The sequence below is a fragment of the Marmota marmota genome, unplaced genomic scaffold (assembly GCF_001458135.2).
Source record: "Marmota marmota marmota unplaced genomic scaffold, marMar, whole genome shotgun sequence".
Classification (NCBI taxonomy): Eukaryota; Metazoa; Chordata; class Mammalia; order Rodentia; family Sciuridae; genus Marmota; species Marmota marmota.
This window is the reverse complement of record NW_026000249.1, coordinates 32,335,333-32,351,892: the sequence shown is the minus strand read 5'-3', so window position 1 is coordinate 32,351,892 and position 16,560 is coordinate 32,335,333. Positions and strand designations below refer to the sequence as shown.

General features: G+C 40.6%; 1 protein-coding gene across 1 annotated transcript in view; it reads left to right on the top strand.

Moving 5' to 3' along the window:
* The first annotated feature begins 350 nt into the window (after nt 1-350).
* Dipk2b (divergent protein kinase domain 2B) overlaps nt 351-16,560 on the top strand; it is a 39,903-nt gene continuing 23,693 nt past the window's right edge. Inside the window, exons 1-2 of the mRNA XM_015488127.2 lie at nt 351-781; nt 9,010-9,274. Coding sequence (XP_015343613.1) covers nt 546-781; nt 9,010-9,274 — 501 coding nt within the window. The 5' untranslated portion in view covers nt 351-545. The remainder of the gene's footprint in view (nt 782-9,009; nt 9,275-16,560) is intronic.

Genomic DNA, 16,560 nt, shown 5'->3' with positions numbered 1-16,560 from the left:
GAAAGGACAGATTGTCCTGTACAGAAGAGAACAAAAATTGATGTGTGTGTGTGTGTGTGTGTGTGTGTGTGTGTGTGTAATCCTTAGGGGCAGATGTAACCAGATTTAAAGCAGTAGAGGGCGGGGGCCATCAGGATTCTTTGAAACTCCCAGGTGGAACCTAGGTCGGACAGACATCCTGCATTAACCTTTCCTGCCCAGCTGGGATATCCTGTGTTTGTCGAAAGGACCACACGGGGAAACTGTGACCATTGTCCTTCCCGAAATCTGCCAGTGAGCCCCTCCCTAGGCTGAGGCAGCCACCACAGGCAGAGGAAGAGTAGCTCTGGAAACATGTTATCAGCATCCTCCATGGACTTCCTCACCCTCTCCCCAGCCTCATTAGCCCCATGCTCCTCAGCATCCTCAAACACAAACCTGGGAGGCCAGGATGGGGTCAGCACCCTGAAACCAGCTGCCTCTGACAGCTTCCTCTCTGGCCAAGCCTTGCCTCTGTACAGCCCAGAGTGGGCAGCTGAGGCTGCAGGCACAGCCCAGAGCCCAGGATGGAACTCCGGCCAGGGCCCGAGGCTGCCGCTCTCCGTCTGGGCTGGCTGGCCCTGCTGCTCTTGTGGATCTCAGCCCTGAGCTATTCTTTCTCCTCACCAGCTTCTCTCCCTCCTTCTCCGGTGCCCCGAGTCCGAACCAGCTACAATTTGGGAAGGACATTCCTCGGTCTTGATAAATGCAATGCCTGCATCGGAACATCTATTTGCAAGAAGTTCTTTAAAGAAGAAATAAGGTCAGAATCTCAACCAAATAACTCTAAGGGGAAAAATTCTGTTCCCTTCATGTAAAGATGGCCAGGACTTTGTTGAATATGAACTGGGATGTGATTTATGGGTGGGAGCTAAAATCAAGCCATTTAATGATAGTGGTGATTGTTCGAAGTTGAGATGGGTAGGAGAGCAAGGGCTGAAGCCAAATAGCAGCCAGGAATGCTCATCCCAAAAGTTCCTTTTAAATTAAAAGCTTAAAGTTCCCTTTTCTATGAATGGAATAGCCTGGGGCTATTGAGTTCAACAAATTTATTTCTCATAGTGGGGGGAATAAAATTCATAGAAAACCTACTATGTGGCAGACATTTTAAACCACCCTGGATGTTAGTGATTTGCACCCATTGTTCAGATAGTGAACTGAGACAGCAAGATTAAGTGACTTGCTCAAGGGTACCATCTAATAAGTGGCAGATCTGGGATTCAAGCCTGGACAATTTGTTCCAAAGTTTTAGAGCCAGTTTCCTCTTTTGAGGTGTTGTCTTGATGAGAGTAAAATTGGTTTTTTTTGTGTGTGTGTGATACATTTTTGGCTCTCACCAAAGAATGGTATCTGGAATTTGAGCCTATTAACACAGTCAGTGCCCAGGTACCAAAGCAAGATCTAGCAGGTGCTATGGTAACTGCCACTATAAGTGGTCCCTGCACTCTATTGGGTCAGGAAAAGGGAGCCATGTTACAGATAATTATAAGATGTGGTATGATGCAGGCCAGTATAGAGAACTTTCAGGAGTCCTCCAGGAGGTTCAGGGAGGGGACGTTAATTCAAAATGGAGACTGTGAAAGTAGTTCTGGGGGTGGGGGATTTTGAGCAACATCTTTAAAACTGAGCTGAAATTTCCTGGGAGGGGAAAGGCAGAAGGCAGAAGAAGCAGATCAAGAAGAGGACCAGAAGGTGGGAAGGGGTTAGAGGTTCTTAAGAACCTTCTTTGGAGCACAAAACCTATATGGAGGTTTGGCAGACAGGAGGTTGGATGGGGCACGGGACTTGAATGACATACAAAGGAACTGAAACTTTAACCTGGGGGTTAGTGGTTCCCAACCTTTTCAGTACCAAAGACCCTTGAAATATACCCCTTTTCCTCTACCCTCCCCCAAGGCCCTACTTTATACTCATAAGATTCAGTGACCAAACTAAAGGCATAAACAATAATTTTATTACCAACCTGTATTAACCAAAAACATATTTGATTAATCAATTAAATCACTAAACAGATATAATGAAAAACTACTGATCAAAAATATTTGACTTCTTTTGAGAGACCACAGATATTTTAGGAAGTTCATGTGAAGGTTTCCTATTAAACCTTTTTTTAAGACATGTTCAAATATTGAAAATTGAAAGAGCCACAACTGGGGCAACTCTGTAGCTGGCACTAGTGAAGGGAAAATGAGATTTGTGTTTGGGGAAGATCTCATGGAAAGCAGCATGTAGGATAGACTGGGGTTACTGGCAGGAGCTCTGAGACGAGTTCACATAGTCCAAAAGAGAAGTCATCAAGACATATGAGGGCAGTTTGAGAAATATGAGTCAATTCAGCTAGAGTCATATTTTAACCAACTCCATGTGAAATAAAGATGGAGATACTGAACATAAGCTCAAGGTTTTCTATGTAGGAAATGGGATGAAAAAGAACAAGAATTCGGGTGAAATGGTGCTGATTCTTTGGAGAAAAAGGGCAATGAGAATATGGATATATTCTAAGATAGAAGAGAGTATAAAATTAAGGGATTCAACTTAAGATGAGCTCTAGGTTCCCATCCTCCTTATTCATCAAGTGACAATAAATGAGATTTTCTCACCAGGCAAGTACTAGCCTAATTCAGAAGGCATGTTCCTAAATGGGTTTGTGTTCATAGAGTTCAGGATATTACTTCACCTCCCTTAGAATTCATTTTCCATGTGCTCCTAAAAGGGAAGTGTGCAGATACATGCAGGAAAACATCAGACAGGGCAGGTTTGGGGTTATAGTTCTCCATACTTCAACCTCAGTGAGGCAGAAAAAAGGAAGTGAGTGGATCTGAGAATGTGAATTTGTTTATAGTCCTCCTCTCTACATTGTAAATTTTTTTTCTGGTTGTAAAAGTAGCATCTGTTTACTTTAGAATATTTATTGTAACTATTGATTAAGGAAAATACAAAATAAAAATCACATATAATTCCTCTCTCAAGAGATGGCCCCTTAGAGTAAAAAGTTTGTTGTATATCAGTACCTTTTTCTAAGTATGAATCAGGAAATGTTTGCAACAAAACTATGATCATGTTATGTATAACTCTTTGAGGGAACTTTTATTTAACCATGTATGAGAAACACCTTTCTACATGATTAAATATTTTCCTTCACAATTTTGACTTCTAATGGTTTTACAATAGTTAATTACATCAACTAACTATAATTTACTTAGCTAATTCACTATCATGAGACAACTAGGATTTTTTAATTTTCAGTATTATATGCATTGTTACATTGAACATTCCTGTGGTGAAATTGTGTGTGCATTCTCAATTCATTCCATGTGAAAAACTCTTAAAAGTAGGATTTCTGGATCAAAAAATTTGGTAAATTTTTAGGAGATATATATTATGTATAATATGTAATATAAAATACAGTATATTAATATACTATAGATTATTTAATATATTATATTATTATTGTATTATACAAATGGCATATGTATTTATGTGTGTATATACATAAATGGAGACTTCTACATAAAGAGCCCATTTCTTACACACTCACAAGTATTTAATATTACTTTTTTTTTTTGTACCAAAGATTGAACCCAGGGGCACTTAACCACTGAGCCACATCCCCAGCCCTTGCTATATTTTATTTAGAGACAGGGTCTCTCTGAGTTGCTTAGGACCTTGCTAAGTTGCTGAGGCTGGCTTTGAACTCGCCTCAGGCTCCTGAGCTGCTGGGATTACAGACATGTACCACTGTGGCCAGCACTATTTATTTTTGTTTTCATTTCTTCTGAGTTGAGATTTTTCTTCAGGTTTATTGACCATTTGTGTTTCTTCTTTGCTAAATTATCTATAAATTCATACCCTTTGCCTGTCTCTTGCAATCTCTCTTTCATTCTCTTACACTGGGAATCAAAGCCAGGGCCTTGCACATGCTAAGCACAAGCTCTACCACTGAACTACATTCTCAGCCTCCTCTTTGCCTTTCTTTCTAATGATATGTTTGTTCGTTTTAATCTTGTTGATCTCCAAACATTTCTCCATTTTAAAAAAATGATTACCATAACCTCAAGAGAAAACCCATCCCAAACTCTCAGATATTTGGCTGCAATGTTCTAGCTAGACCAGCATGAGCATTGTAGCCCTGCTCCTCACGAAGGACTGGAAGATGATCAAATGATAGATGGGCTTCCAAATTCAGCTAGGTATGCTGAAGACCTATGACTGGTAGTTGAATAACACCTTTCCTTGTTTCATTTATATTTGGCAAAAATTCTAGTGACAAATGAGAGGATTCATATACTGAACCATCAATCTTTGAAAGTTTGAATGTTTCCTATACCCATTTTCTCATGCATTCCATGTTGACTTTTACCTCCTGACTTAAAAGTTGAGGAAAGCTAGGAAATTGAGTAAGCCTAGTTGGCATACATTTCCTACTGAAAATACGATTATGTGAACCCCTGAGTGATTCCATCAACGAGGAGGATCTATCAGGATCAAGTTGATCAGTACTGTGTATGAGGGTGGGTACTTTTAGTGGCAGTAGTTTAGAAAGATTTAGAAGGCCCAAAAGAATGTGCTTGGACTGGTGTTGTGGCTCAGTGGTAGAGCACTTGCCTATCATGTATGAGGCACTGGGTTCCATTCTCAGCACCACATATAAATAAATTAATTAATTAAATAAAATTATTGTTTTCATCTAAAGCTAAAATATATTTTTTAAAAAAGAATGTGGTTTTCCCAAGGGTTGCCATTGTTTGATAAGATCAAAGCAAGCCTGTAAAGGAAACAATAGATAATAGGACTAAAAAGAGAATTATCAACTATACTATGACTATCCTGAGAGTTTTGGGAAGATGCTGGATGGTTTAAATGTGTGGTGAAAAGCTGTAGGATGAAGAAGAGAGAAAAGAGGCAAGAAATGTTTAGAAAGGCATGTCTACATATGAAGGAAGAGGGCATCTCATTCTAATTCCAATGCCATCTCCTTCCCCTACACACCCATCCTCTTCTCCATGTGGAGAAGCTTGAGAGATTGACCTTTCTGCTTCCTTCCAGCTCTGAGAAGCTATGATCCTGCTTGTCAAACTTTTAACACAACGAGGAACCTGGCAAGCCACCTCAATCATGCCCATGATCTCATTGCAGAGGGAAGATTGGAAAGCTGTCACAGTTTTGAGGTTTTCCAAATTCCAGGATATTAATATTGTAGTGACCAAAAAGAAAGACCTGTTTTCTCACTTGAGTTCTTCTATTCAATAAAGTAGGTGCTCAATATTGTAAGAATATACATTTTTCTCACTTGATGCAATAAATGTATTACTATTTTGAATAAGGGAGAAGTGAGGCCTGGGAACCTGTTAGTTTGTCTCACTTCATCCTCACCGAGTGACCTGAGCCATTGCTGACCTTGCACAGGCATTTATTGAAGGTGATCTAGTCCCACAGGGCAGGCAGGAAATCACCCAACTGGATGAACAGGAGCCCTGAGATCTGCCTCCCTCTGCCACTGGGATGCTTGTGTCTCATAAGGGTGTGTTACTATTATTGTGACTGAAAAAGTCCAATTCTGTTGCTGCTTAATAAAGTCAATGACTCAAGAGACAGAGTGTCAAGAGAAGAAAGAGCCTTATTTGCTGGTCAAAAGATGGAGAAGAGGGAGCTCTGCTCACAAAACATCTTCTCAACTCCAGGGAATTGAAGGGTTATAAATATAGAATGAGAATAATGAGGGAGGGAGAGAGATTAATAAAGGGGAGGAATAGTCATGTTCTTTCTGGGAATAGGCAGAAATCTTCCAGAAACTGGACTGCCTCCTTTTTTCATTCCTTTCATGATCTGGTGTTTCTGGTCATGGAGATTGTTAGGTATCTTTAGCCTTGAAGGGAGACTAAGCAAGTCCAGGCTAGGTTAACCCTGGATTATAGTTCTGGACAAAATATTTCTCAAGTCATCAACACATCTGAGTAGAATCCGACCCAAGGTTAAGGCAGCAAAGAAGATAGACACAATATGAAGGCAGAGTTGCCAAGCCTTTTCCTCCCATTCCAGTTACCCATTTGATGTCTGCAGGGCCAAGTGAAGAGTCAATGTTTTCAGCAGAAGTGGCCTTCATATCCCTGAAAAGTAACCTAGGTAACTGTTATCATCATAAGCCACATGTCAGAGATGTTATCTACAACAAAGCTAGTGAGATACTAAGAATGCATTGCCCAGCTGTGTGACCTCCAAAACCAGTGATTTTTTTAAGTCAACTAAGCAAGTGAAAATAGAGGGCTTATTTAGGTTTTTCCTCGGATATGTCAACATTATCTAAAAGAGCCACTGAATTGTAAATCCTTAGTCCCAGGACTTTTGCAAGTTTCAAACAAGAAAAGCAGCAGGAAACAGGCCAATAGCCCTGCCTCTGGGCCCTGATTCTCCTGGAGGGGATGATCATTTCCCAAGGTTGTCCTGAACCTTCCAGTAAAATCAACTCATTACAAGTTTACAATGTTTTGTCTTTTCAAAATATCTTTGTGGTAATGCTCTTGAATAGATTTTTTTGGTACTAGAAATTGAACCCAGGTGTGCCTAAACACTGAGCCATATCCCGAACCCCTTTTATTTATTTATTTTTTATTTAGAGTCAGAATCTCACTAAGTTGTTTAGGACCTCACTAAGTTGCTGAGGTTGGCTTTTTTTTTTATTCATTGTACACAAAGGGAGCACAGTTTTTCACTTCTCTGGTTGTACACAAAGTAGGGTTACACCATTCATGCAATCATACACATACCTAGGGTAATGATGTCCGTCTGATTCCACCTTCTTTTCTATCTTCATGCCTGTTCCCTCCCCTTTGGCCAATCCAAAATTCCACTACTCATCCCATGCCCCCCCCCATTATGGACTAGCATCCACTTATCAGAGAAAACATTCCGCCTTTGGTTTTAGAGGATGGACTTACTTCACTTAGCATGATATTCTCTAATTCCAACCATTTACCTGCAAATGCCATAATTTTATCCTCTTTTAATGCTGAGTAATATTCCATTGTGTATATATACCACAGTTTCTTTTTTCATTCATCTACTGAAGGGCATCTAGGTTGGTTCCACAGTTTGGCTATTGTGAATTGAGCTGCTATAAACATTGATGTGGCTGCATCACTGTGGTATGATGATTTTAAGTCCTTTGGGTATAGACCAAAGAGTGGGATACCTGGGTCAAATGGTGGTTCCATTCCCAGTTTTCCAAGGAATCTCCATATGCTTTCCAGATTGGCTGCACCAATTTGCAGTCCCACCAGCAATGTATGAGTGTGTCTTTTCCCTCACATCCTCTCTAACACTTATGGTTGTCTGTATTCTTGATAACTGCCATTATGACTGGAGTGAGATGAAATCTTAGAGTAGTTTTGATTTGCATTTCTGTATTACTAGAGATATTGAACATTTTTTCATATATTTTTCATATATTTGTATATCTTCTTCTGAAAAGTGTCTGTTCAGCTGCTTGGCCCATTTATTGATTGGGTTGTTTGGTTTTTTGGTGTTAAGTTTTTTGAGTTCTTTACATATCCTGACTGAGGTTGGCTTTGAACTTGCAACCCACTTGCCTCAGCCACTTGAGCCACTGGGATTACAGGAGTGTACCACCATGCTCAGCTTGAATAGAATTATTGATGTCTACTTCCACTGCAATTTGCATTGTTGCATTACTGACACGTTCTGTTGGAGCACCATTCCAAATGAGAGAGGCCTACAGCTCAACTGTAATCCTCAGGGACACAGAGTCCTGGGCTCTCCAGCTCCCTGGACAAATCTCCTGACTTCCTTGCCTTTGGGAGTTTTTGTTTGGCTTTCTTCACCATCAAAACAGTAGTCTCTTAGGATAATGCTGCATCATATAAGTGAGAAAATAAAATAATCTAGGGTTTGGGGTTCACTGAAATGCCAATTCTTCCAAAATACATTATCTAAAACTCATTATCATAGGGATATCCAATAATGCCCAATAATAAGAATTTAAAGATTTTCATTTAAGTTAAATACATAATACATAACCTGCTTTTCACTTGAAGTATGACCCTCAGTTATTAATAATAATGAAGGTAAACTTTTTCTGAGTGATTTTTCATACATAAATCAAAAGGAGATTTAACATTCTTCCCTGATGGAAATGTCAGCACACAGCTGGAGAAATGATTATGGAGAAAAGGGTAAATGTTGGGCCTAGGAAATCAGTAGATGATAATAAGCCTGTGCCTCTCCCCTGAGGAGGATTAAAGAATGACCATACCATTGCATAATTTCATACCTCCTGGAGGCCTAATAGCTTCCAATTTGGTGACCTAATATTTAGTAGCCAAAGTTGCCTAAGTCTTGGTTGGTGCTAATTACTTAAACCCATGGGGAAAAAAGCAAAATTGATGAGCTCCTTGGGGTTGGATATGGAGGATCAGTGGTTTCCCTAGAGCAGACCCAAGAACCTCTTCAAGAACTATCGTTCCAAGACCCAGGCACTGGTCAGAGGGTGGTGTATTGAGCAATGAGTATGGGGAGGGGTAAGCATAATAGTTTGCTGATGAATAGCCCAGAGTTTGCATCACGGCTTGGCAACATATTGTCTACCTTCAACAAAAATACTTAAACTCCATGACCCTCAGTTTCTGCATCTATAAAGTGGGGATGGAGTGTGAGGAATATCAAAAGTGTTAGCACATGTAAAACTACTATCTTTACATGGATTAGATCTTCAGAGGACCATAGCTAGTTATTGTACCAGTGAATTGAGGAAGATATTCTGTCTGACCCATACCTTCCTAACCTTTTACTGACAATAACATATACGCTTCCCTAAGTTTGAGGAAATAGAAGTAGTCTTCTCATTGAAAGAATTTGGAACACTTAATCTAAGGAAGAGAAATGGATCAGACAGGCTGTTGTCCCCAGTCTCTCTGTCTTTGGTTCCACTAGCCTCTAGTTCACAGGCCAATCCTAAAAAGACTATTCTTCTGACAGGTTTGACAACATGCGGGCTTCCCACCTTGGACTGCCTCCTGGTGACTTGCCTTCTTACTCTGCAAATTACTCAGATGATTCCAAAACCTGGCGCCCTGTGGAGATCTTGAGGCTGGCCAGCAAATACCAAAATGAGATCTCAGACAGGAGAATCTGTGTGTCAGCATCAGCTCCAAAGACCTGCAGCATTGAGCGTGTCTTGAGGAAAACAGGGAGATTCCAGAAATGGCTGCAAGCCAAGCGCCTCACACCAGACTTGGTGCAGGTGAGTGTGTAGACCATGGACAGGATGGGTTGGGGAAACTGAGGCAGAGAAAAAGCGAAATCCATTCCCACCTCACATCTCAGCCTGAAAAAAAAAGGAAAAGTTGTGATCTTTGTAAAGTGCAACAAAACCCTGTTCCTGGCTTGTGACAAGACAGATACAAAACATGATTTACTTGTAAGTCTCTTATCCCATTGTCATGCACCATTCTCTTTGAAATGGCCTTCAGTGATTATTTGAGAAACAGTTCCTAGCTGCCACCTCTGGTCTAAACATCTGACAGGATGACTCTTATCAGCTTTCCATCACCGTGAGAAAAACAGCTTAAATGATGAAAGATTTATTTGGGTTCATTATTTCAGAGGTTTCAGTCCATAGTTACTTGACCCCATCACTATGGGTCCAGGGTGAGGCAAAATGTCATGGTGAGGAGCATGTGACAGAGCAGATGGGCTCACTTCATGGTGGCTAGGAAGGCAGGAGGGAGAGAGAGAAAAAGAGAGAGGTAAAAGGATGGGACAGGGACAAGACATTCCCTTCCAGAGCACACCCCAAATCACCCACCTTTTCTACCTAAGGTCCACCTCCAATAACACTATCAGCTAGGGATCAAATATTCAACACATAAGCCTTTGGGACATTCCAGATCCAAACTATAGCACCACCTCTCCCCCTCCAGCAGGGTTTAACTCACCTGCAACTATCCTCTGAGAGCCTCCAGCATCCCCCAGGCTAGATGAGCATTCACCTGTAGAAGCTCCTGCATGTCTCATCTTTCACAATCAGAGAGTGCATTTTGAAAACCAACCTCCTCTTGTATTTCTTCTTGTAAAGAAGAAGCAAACCTCTATCATCACAGGAGCAAATTCTGATAATGCAACACCCTTTTCCCCTTTGAGAGATCCCCACCCACTCCCACAAGTATGCTGCCCTGCGAACTTCAACATGTTGCTGGTGCCATCATGTCCTATATTGGTTCCTTCCTGCACTATCACCTTAAGTATCATCCTTCTTTGTTCAAACTGACATACCCATGGACCTTCACACACAACAAGCTGAGCCCCCTTTGGGCAGAAGATGCCACCTCCAAGGATTGAGAAGTGGCTTACCTCCATCAAAGATGGAAAGAAGAGGCTCACTCCAACCTCCCTGCCATCACAAGGCTGGAGGATTTAAAATGGGTCACAAGGCTGGAGGACTTGAACTGACCTTCTCATGGCGATGCTAAGAATGCTTCCCACTCTCCCTGGGCCACTAAGTTTTTTACATGGCCACCTAAGACTACCTGGGTGAATTCTGAGAACTAGCAGATCCTTCTTTGCCTTTTTCAAGATGAAGGACAAGGAGCAAAGAATATTCACTGGCTCCTGGATATTTCATCCATGTAATAAAACCACCTGGCTTTGCTCTTAAGTTTTGTGGCATAATGCTTAATTTTATGTGTTAACTTGATTGGGATATGGGATGCCCAGATATTCAGTCAAACAGTGTTCTGAGCATTTCTGTGAAGGTGTTTTGGGATGGGATCTGCATTGGAATCAGCAGACTGGATAAAACAGGCTGTAGGTTGTCCTCCCTAATATGGGTGGGCCTCTTCTGAAGCCAGATAGGACAAAATGGCTGGCCCTCTCCCAAATAAGTGGGAATCCCTACTGCCTAACTGACTGCATTTAAACAGGGACATTGTTTTTCTCCTGCCTGCAGATTTGAACTAAAACATAGGCTCTTCCTGGGCCTCAAGCCTGGTAGCCTTTGAACTGAAACTACACCAACAGCTCTCCTGGGTCCTTAGCTTGTTAACTTCAGCTCTTAGGACTTTTCAGTGTCTATAATCATGGGAGCCACTTTCATACACACACACACACACACACACACACACACACACATCATTGGTTCTGTTTCTCTGGAGAACCCTGACTAATACTTGTGGAAACTGTTTTGAAATAAGGAGGAGTCAGGTTGCTGGTATTAGGGCCATCATTTGACACAAATAGAACTGAGCTTTCCAATGGGGTCCTTTTGCAGTCTGCACTGTATGAATTTACTGGCACTGGGGTGGGAGAGAACAAACCAAAGGATGTCAAGCTGTCCCCAGTCCAAGGGGATGGTGATAGGATTCAGCATAGAGTTGGTATAGGAGACAGGAACTGGAAATTCAGGTAGAAGAACCTCATGGGGGCTACTTAACATGAAGCAGAATCAAAGGACAGAGGTCAGATTCCAAAGCCTATAACATGATCAATAATCTAGATATAATCCCTCCATGCCTCTCTTTCTGCCCTGCAGACAGGCCCTATGGACTGGCCTGGGTACCCAACCTATGCCATTCACAGACTGGCCACAATTAATACCAATCAGAGACACCTTAACTAATATGGGCTTAGGAGCAAATACAAGTCCCCAGGAAGGTCAAAACAGGTAGACAAGGAATTATTTCAAAAACCTCTTGAAAATCCCATCACTTCTTCTTCTTCCATATTACTAAGTCCCACACTGAAGAGCACAATTCCTCAAGATGTTGATACTTCATAGCAAAGAAAGGAAGAGGGAATCCTATGGTTGAGTCCTGCATCTGCCACTAAAACCTGTGGCAGAATTGAGAAGGAGCAGAGACAAGAAAGAACAGAGAGCTTTTGGGTTCCTGTGCATCCATTCAACAAGTTTCAACAACTGTGCTATATTTTGGGGAATCAAAGATGAATCAGACACAAACTCTATCTCCAGGAGCTTATGGCTCAGTGGTGGAAACAGACAAGAGTACAAATCATCACAAAACAATGTAGTTGATGTTATGGAGGTAGAGGATAAGACTACTGACTTGGGTTCTTCATTCACTGACCATAGGACCTTGGATTTAAGCCCAGGACTTTCTCATTCTGCTCTAACATTCCTACTCTGAAAAAATGAGGAGGGAGGAAGACTTGTGGATGGTCTCATGACTCTGGCAGCTCTGACAGTCTTTGACTTGCTATGACTCTGTTTCATTTATTTTACAAATACTGACTGAATTCCTACCATCACCAGATGCTGTGCTAGACACTTGGATTTTTTTTGTTCCTCAAATGGCAACAAATGGTACCTCCTCTGCCTCATTCATTCATCCTAATGAATATAATGATATAAAATGCTTTAGAAAAAGTCCATCACTATAAAAATGCATATCACCATTCTTGTAATAAGTGAGCCCCTTTCTTTAATTAAAATTTGCTCTACCTATTTTGCCATCTTAAGTTTTCCTTCTTTCTGCCCCAAAATTATCCATTTACAACACCCTGTTAAGACAACCTAAACTATAAAACAATTTTTAGTTTACTTTGACCCTCCCCTAAGGCATCTTTTTATCTCCATCAGATTTCCTCCTTCCTTATTAAAAACAGAAAAAATCAGCAGCCATTTTATAAGTTCTTAAAAACTCCTTTCTTCATCTATTCAACAAGTTCAAGATCCTTCCCATCTGTTTTTTTTTAAACATGTCTTTTAAAAAAAATTTTTTTGTAGTGGTAGATGAATAGCATGACGTTATTTTACTTGCTTTTGTGTGTGTGTGTGTGTGTGTGTGTGTGTGGTACTGAGGATCAAACCTAGTGCCTCACACGTGCCAGGCAAGCACTCTGCCACTGAGCCACAGCCACAGCCCTCGCCATCTGTTTTTTTTTTTTTTTTTTTTGTGGCACCATCTTTTCCTTCTCCTGCCCTCCTTTTTCCCCAGACTTTTTTCCCTTAGGATTCCACAGCCTTCCCAGAGTGCTCTGTTACAGTCTTTTCTACTCCCAGTTCTTATCCAGGCAACACCCAAACTCTTGCTTTTTTCTTCTTAGCAAAATTCGCCCATTAGACTGTTTTGAATAGATCTGTCTTCACCAAAGGTGTGTGTTGGCGGGGAATTTCATCTATCTACCCAAGAGAATTGAAAGCAAGTGATCAAACAAAAACTCATAACTGAATACTCATAATAACATTATCCATAATAACCCAAAAGTGGGAACAATCCAAATGTCTATCAAATGATGAATAGATAAATGTTTTTATCAATACAATGGAATATTATCCCACCATTAAAAGGAAAGGGGTACTGACACATACTGCAACATAGTGAACCTTGAAAACATGCTCAGTAAAATGATCCAGGTACAAAAGGCCACACACAATTCCATTTCTAGGAAATGTCCAGAACAGGTAAATCCATAGTGATAAAAAAAAAGTCAGATTAGTGATCACTGGTACCTAAAAGAAGGAGAGAATTGAGAGTGACTGTTTAATGGATACAGGGTTTCTTTAGAGAGTGATTAAAAAGCTCTGGGATACAGTAGTGACAGTTGCACAAACTTGTGAATGTACTGAAAGCCACTGAATTGTACATTTTAAAATGGTTAAATTGATGAATTTTATGTCAATTTTAGCTCAACAGCAAAGGAAAAAAACATCATTTAACATACTAGCCTATCCTGTGACTATATTCTCTTAGAGCCACGTGAAGGCAGCTAACTAAATAATTCAATCAATGCCAAAATGTTAACAGTTGATAGCATTTCTCTCCATTTGAGAGCCAATATTGCAGTATTTCTACCAGTCCATCCACGACTATTTCAAATCTTCCTAATACTGTTGACTCTCTATATCCCTGAGCTCCATACATGCAAATTCAACCAACCACAAAACAAAAATATTCTGAAAAAAATCATGTCTGTTCTAAACACATATTTTCATTATCATTATTCCTTAAACAATATAGTACAATTATTTGCATAGCATTTGCATTATCATATACTTATATGTATCTAGAAATGATTTAAAGTATACAGGTGGATGAACCTATAAGTTCTATGCAAACACTACATAATTTTGATGAAGAATTTGAGAGCCTGTGGATTTTGGTATTCATAGAGCATCCTGGATTCAAGCCCCTGCAGATACTGAGCCCCTACTAAGCCCAAATGTGGCCTCAGAATTCTTCTCTGTGGTATTCCAAGTAAGCAGCCTCTGGTTTTTATCTCAGCTAGAATATTAAAAAATCTCTGCATAACCATTTATCCCAGGTTTGTCTGAACAGCTCTGCCTTACTTTACTGATAATCCATCAGACATGAGTCCTAACTCCTGGTTAGGAAGTCATAGAAGTCATGATCAGTTTATACTTATATTGGAGTATAAGTATTTTATACTTATATGGGAGTTTCAGGCACTAACCATTATAGGATAGATGGTAGGGAGATGTGCCTCACCGTTCAACTTACACCAAATGGCCCAATGCCAGCTCAGCCAACCAGTCGGGACAACCCCTGGGATTCTGTTGGCACTTGACTTAAGTGGGTTTTCTCTGATTTCCTTAAGAGCCACTTTCCAACAGGGATCTAGGCCAAAGCCATCAATTGTGTGTATCTGCATGTGCGTATGTGTGTGTGTGTGTGTGTGTGTGTCTTGGTATTTGTTGTGAGGAGGAAACTAACCAGCTTTTCTCAGAGTACTGACAAGGCAGAGATAAGAAGAGAAAAAAATCAAAGAAATGAAAATAAATCAGAGGGAGGAAGCATCTGACTGATTCAGGGGCCCTGGAACTTTGACTATCAGTCCAGTTTATGAATAAAGTCAACTAGGATTAAAAAAAAAAAAAGCCCAGTAGTCTTCATGAGCAGCTGAGTGGGGGAGTCTGGGTCTCCCCTCCTGCGGTTCCAAATGCAACTTTGTCTTAAGAGCACTTTGTCTTGAGCTGCAGATGGGGTAAGCTACATCAGGGACTGCCAAGGAGGACAGCAGGACCAAGAATCAAGAAGGAGATGAAATAATGCAGGGTATGTGTCCGTATGTGGGCAGCACTTATGCTAATAAAACCAGGACTTTTCTCCTCTAAAAGCTGCATTGTTCGGATGGGAATATCCCATAGCCTAAATTACTAGTTCACAAATAGAACCACAGCCAAGAAAACCACTCAAGAGTTTTTCATGATGTGCTTGTTTGCAAAACCACAAAGAAGGCTTCCTCCGCTATTATGCCAATCGCAAAGGGGTAACCACCCTAGGCAGTCCGTGGCTAATGAGGGGAAAACACGTATCCTCCATCGTGCCCGCCTTCCATCCCCTCCAGTACGATCTGATCCGCTTTTGACCTTGTGCTAAACACAGACCCTGTTACTCCCTCCTGCGGGAATGGACTTCATGGCGCCGGAGCCTTTCCTCCCACTAGATGGCAGTGTAGAGCGTTCAACAGCTTTGTTTAAACAAGGAAGGTTGGAAATTTTATTTCCTATGTCTCCATTATTTCTTTAAATAGAATCGGGGAAATAAACAAATTAACTAAAATGCACTTTAGTAATTCAATCAAAATATAGGAAATTAATTTTTAAATTAATTAAATTTTTTTAAATTAATTAAATTTAACTCAAAAACACTTCAGGGGCATTTACAGAACCTATACTAGGCACTAGAAAGGCATAAGGGTGACAAGACAAGGTCTCTGCACTCTGAAGATAACACCATACTAGACTCATTCTGGCACAAAACAGGTTATGATAAAGTGTTTTAATGAAGATGAAAATTTTATATTGGATTCACAGCTACTTTTCATACTATATATATTTTAATTTCTCTCAGGCTACCAAGTTAGGACCCTTCAGAAATATTGCATTTGTTTTTTTAAAACAACAGCATGACTGTAATGATGCTGACAAAGAAAAACAGGTCACTGGTGGCTGTATCATTTTCACACCCGTCTAATGTTGAATCAAAGATGAAATGACTATTGGGGCAAAGGAAATCTAAGAAACCAAAAGTGCATCCCCAGGACCACTTGGGGCAATATTCCCAGCACATCATCTAGTGAATGGCCTTCAGGATTGGAGCCCCATCAGAGGTACATGGTGACTATGAAATCATGAGACCTCACTCCCAGTGACTCTTGTAACACAGTCACTGTGCTGTGTTTGTTGCCCATAGAAGTTTTGAGATAGACCTGGAGAGCTATTATGGGATGGTTGCAAGTATCCCCACAGCCCACTTACTCCCTCCAATCGTGGAATTGCTGAGAGTTGAAACAAGTAAGATTTTGAATGGAATTTGTTTAGGGTTAAAACCATTGAGACTTATCACCTCTCATTTGTGGCAAAGGGGTTATTTGGAACTTAACATATTCATTCCCAGGCCTCCATTGTCATAGACTCACAGAAAAAGGACTAATAGATCACCCAGTCTGTCCACTAAAAAAACTTCTGAATTATTCTTGATGGATCTCATGAAGGAAAAGGAGACAGTGAAAAGCTTCCCCCGTCTTGACACACACACAAAAAAAAAAAAG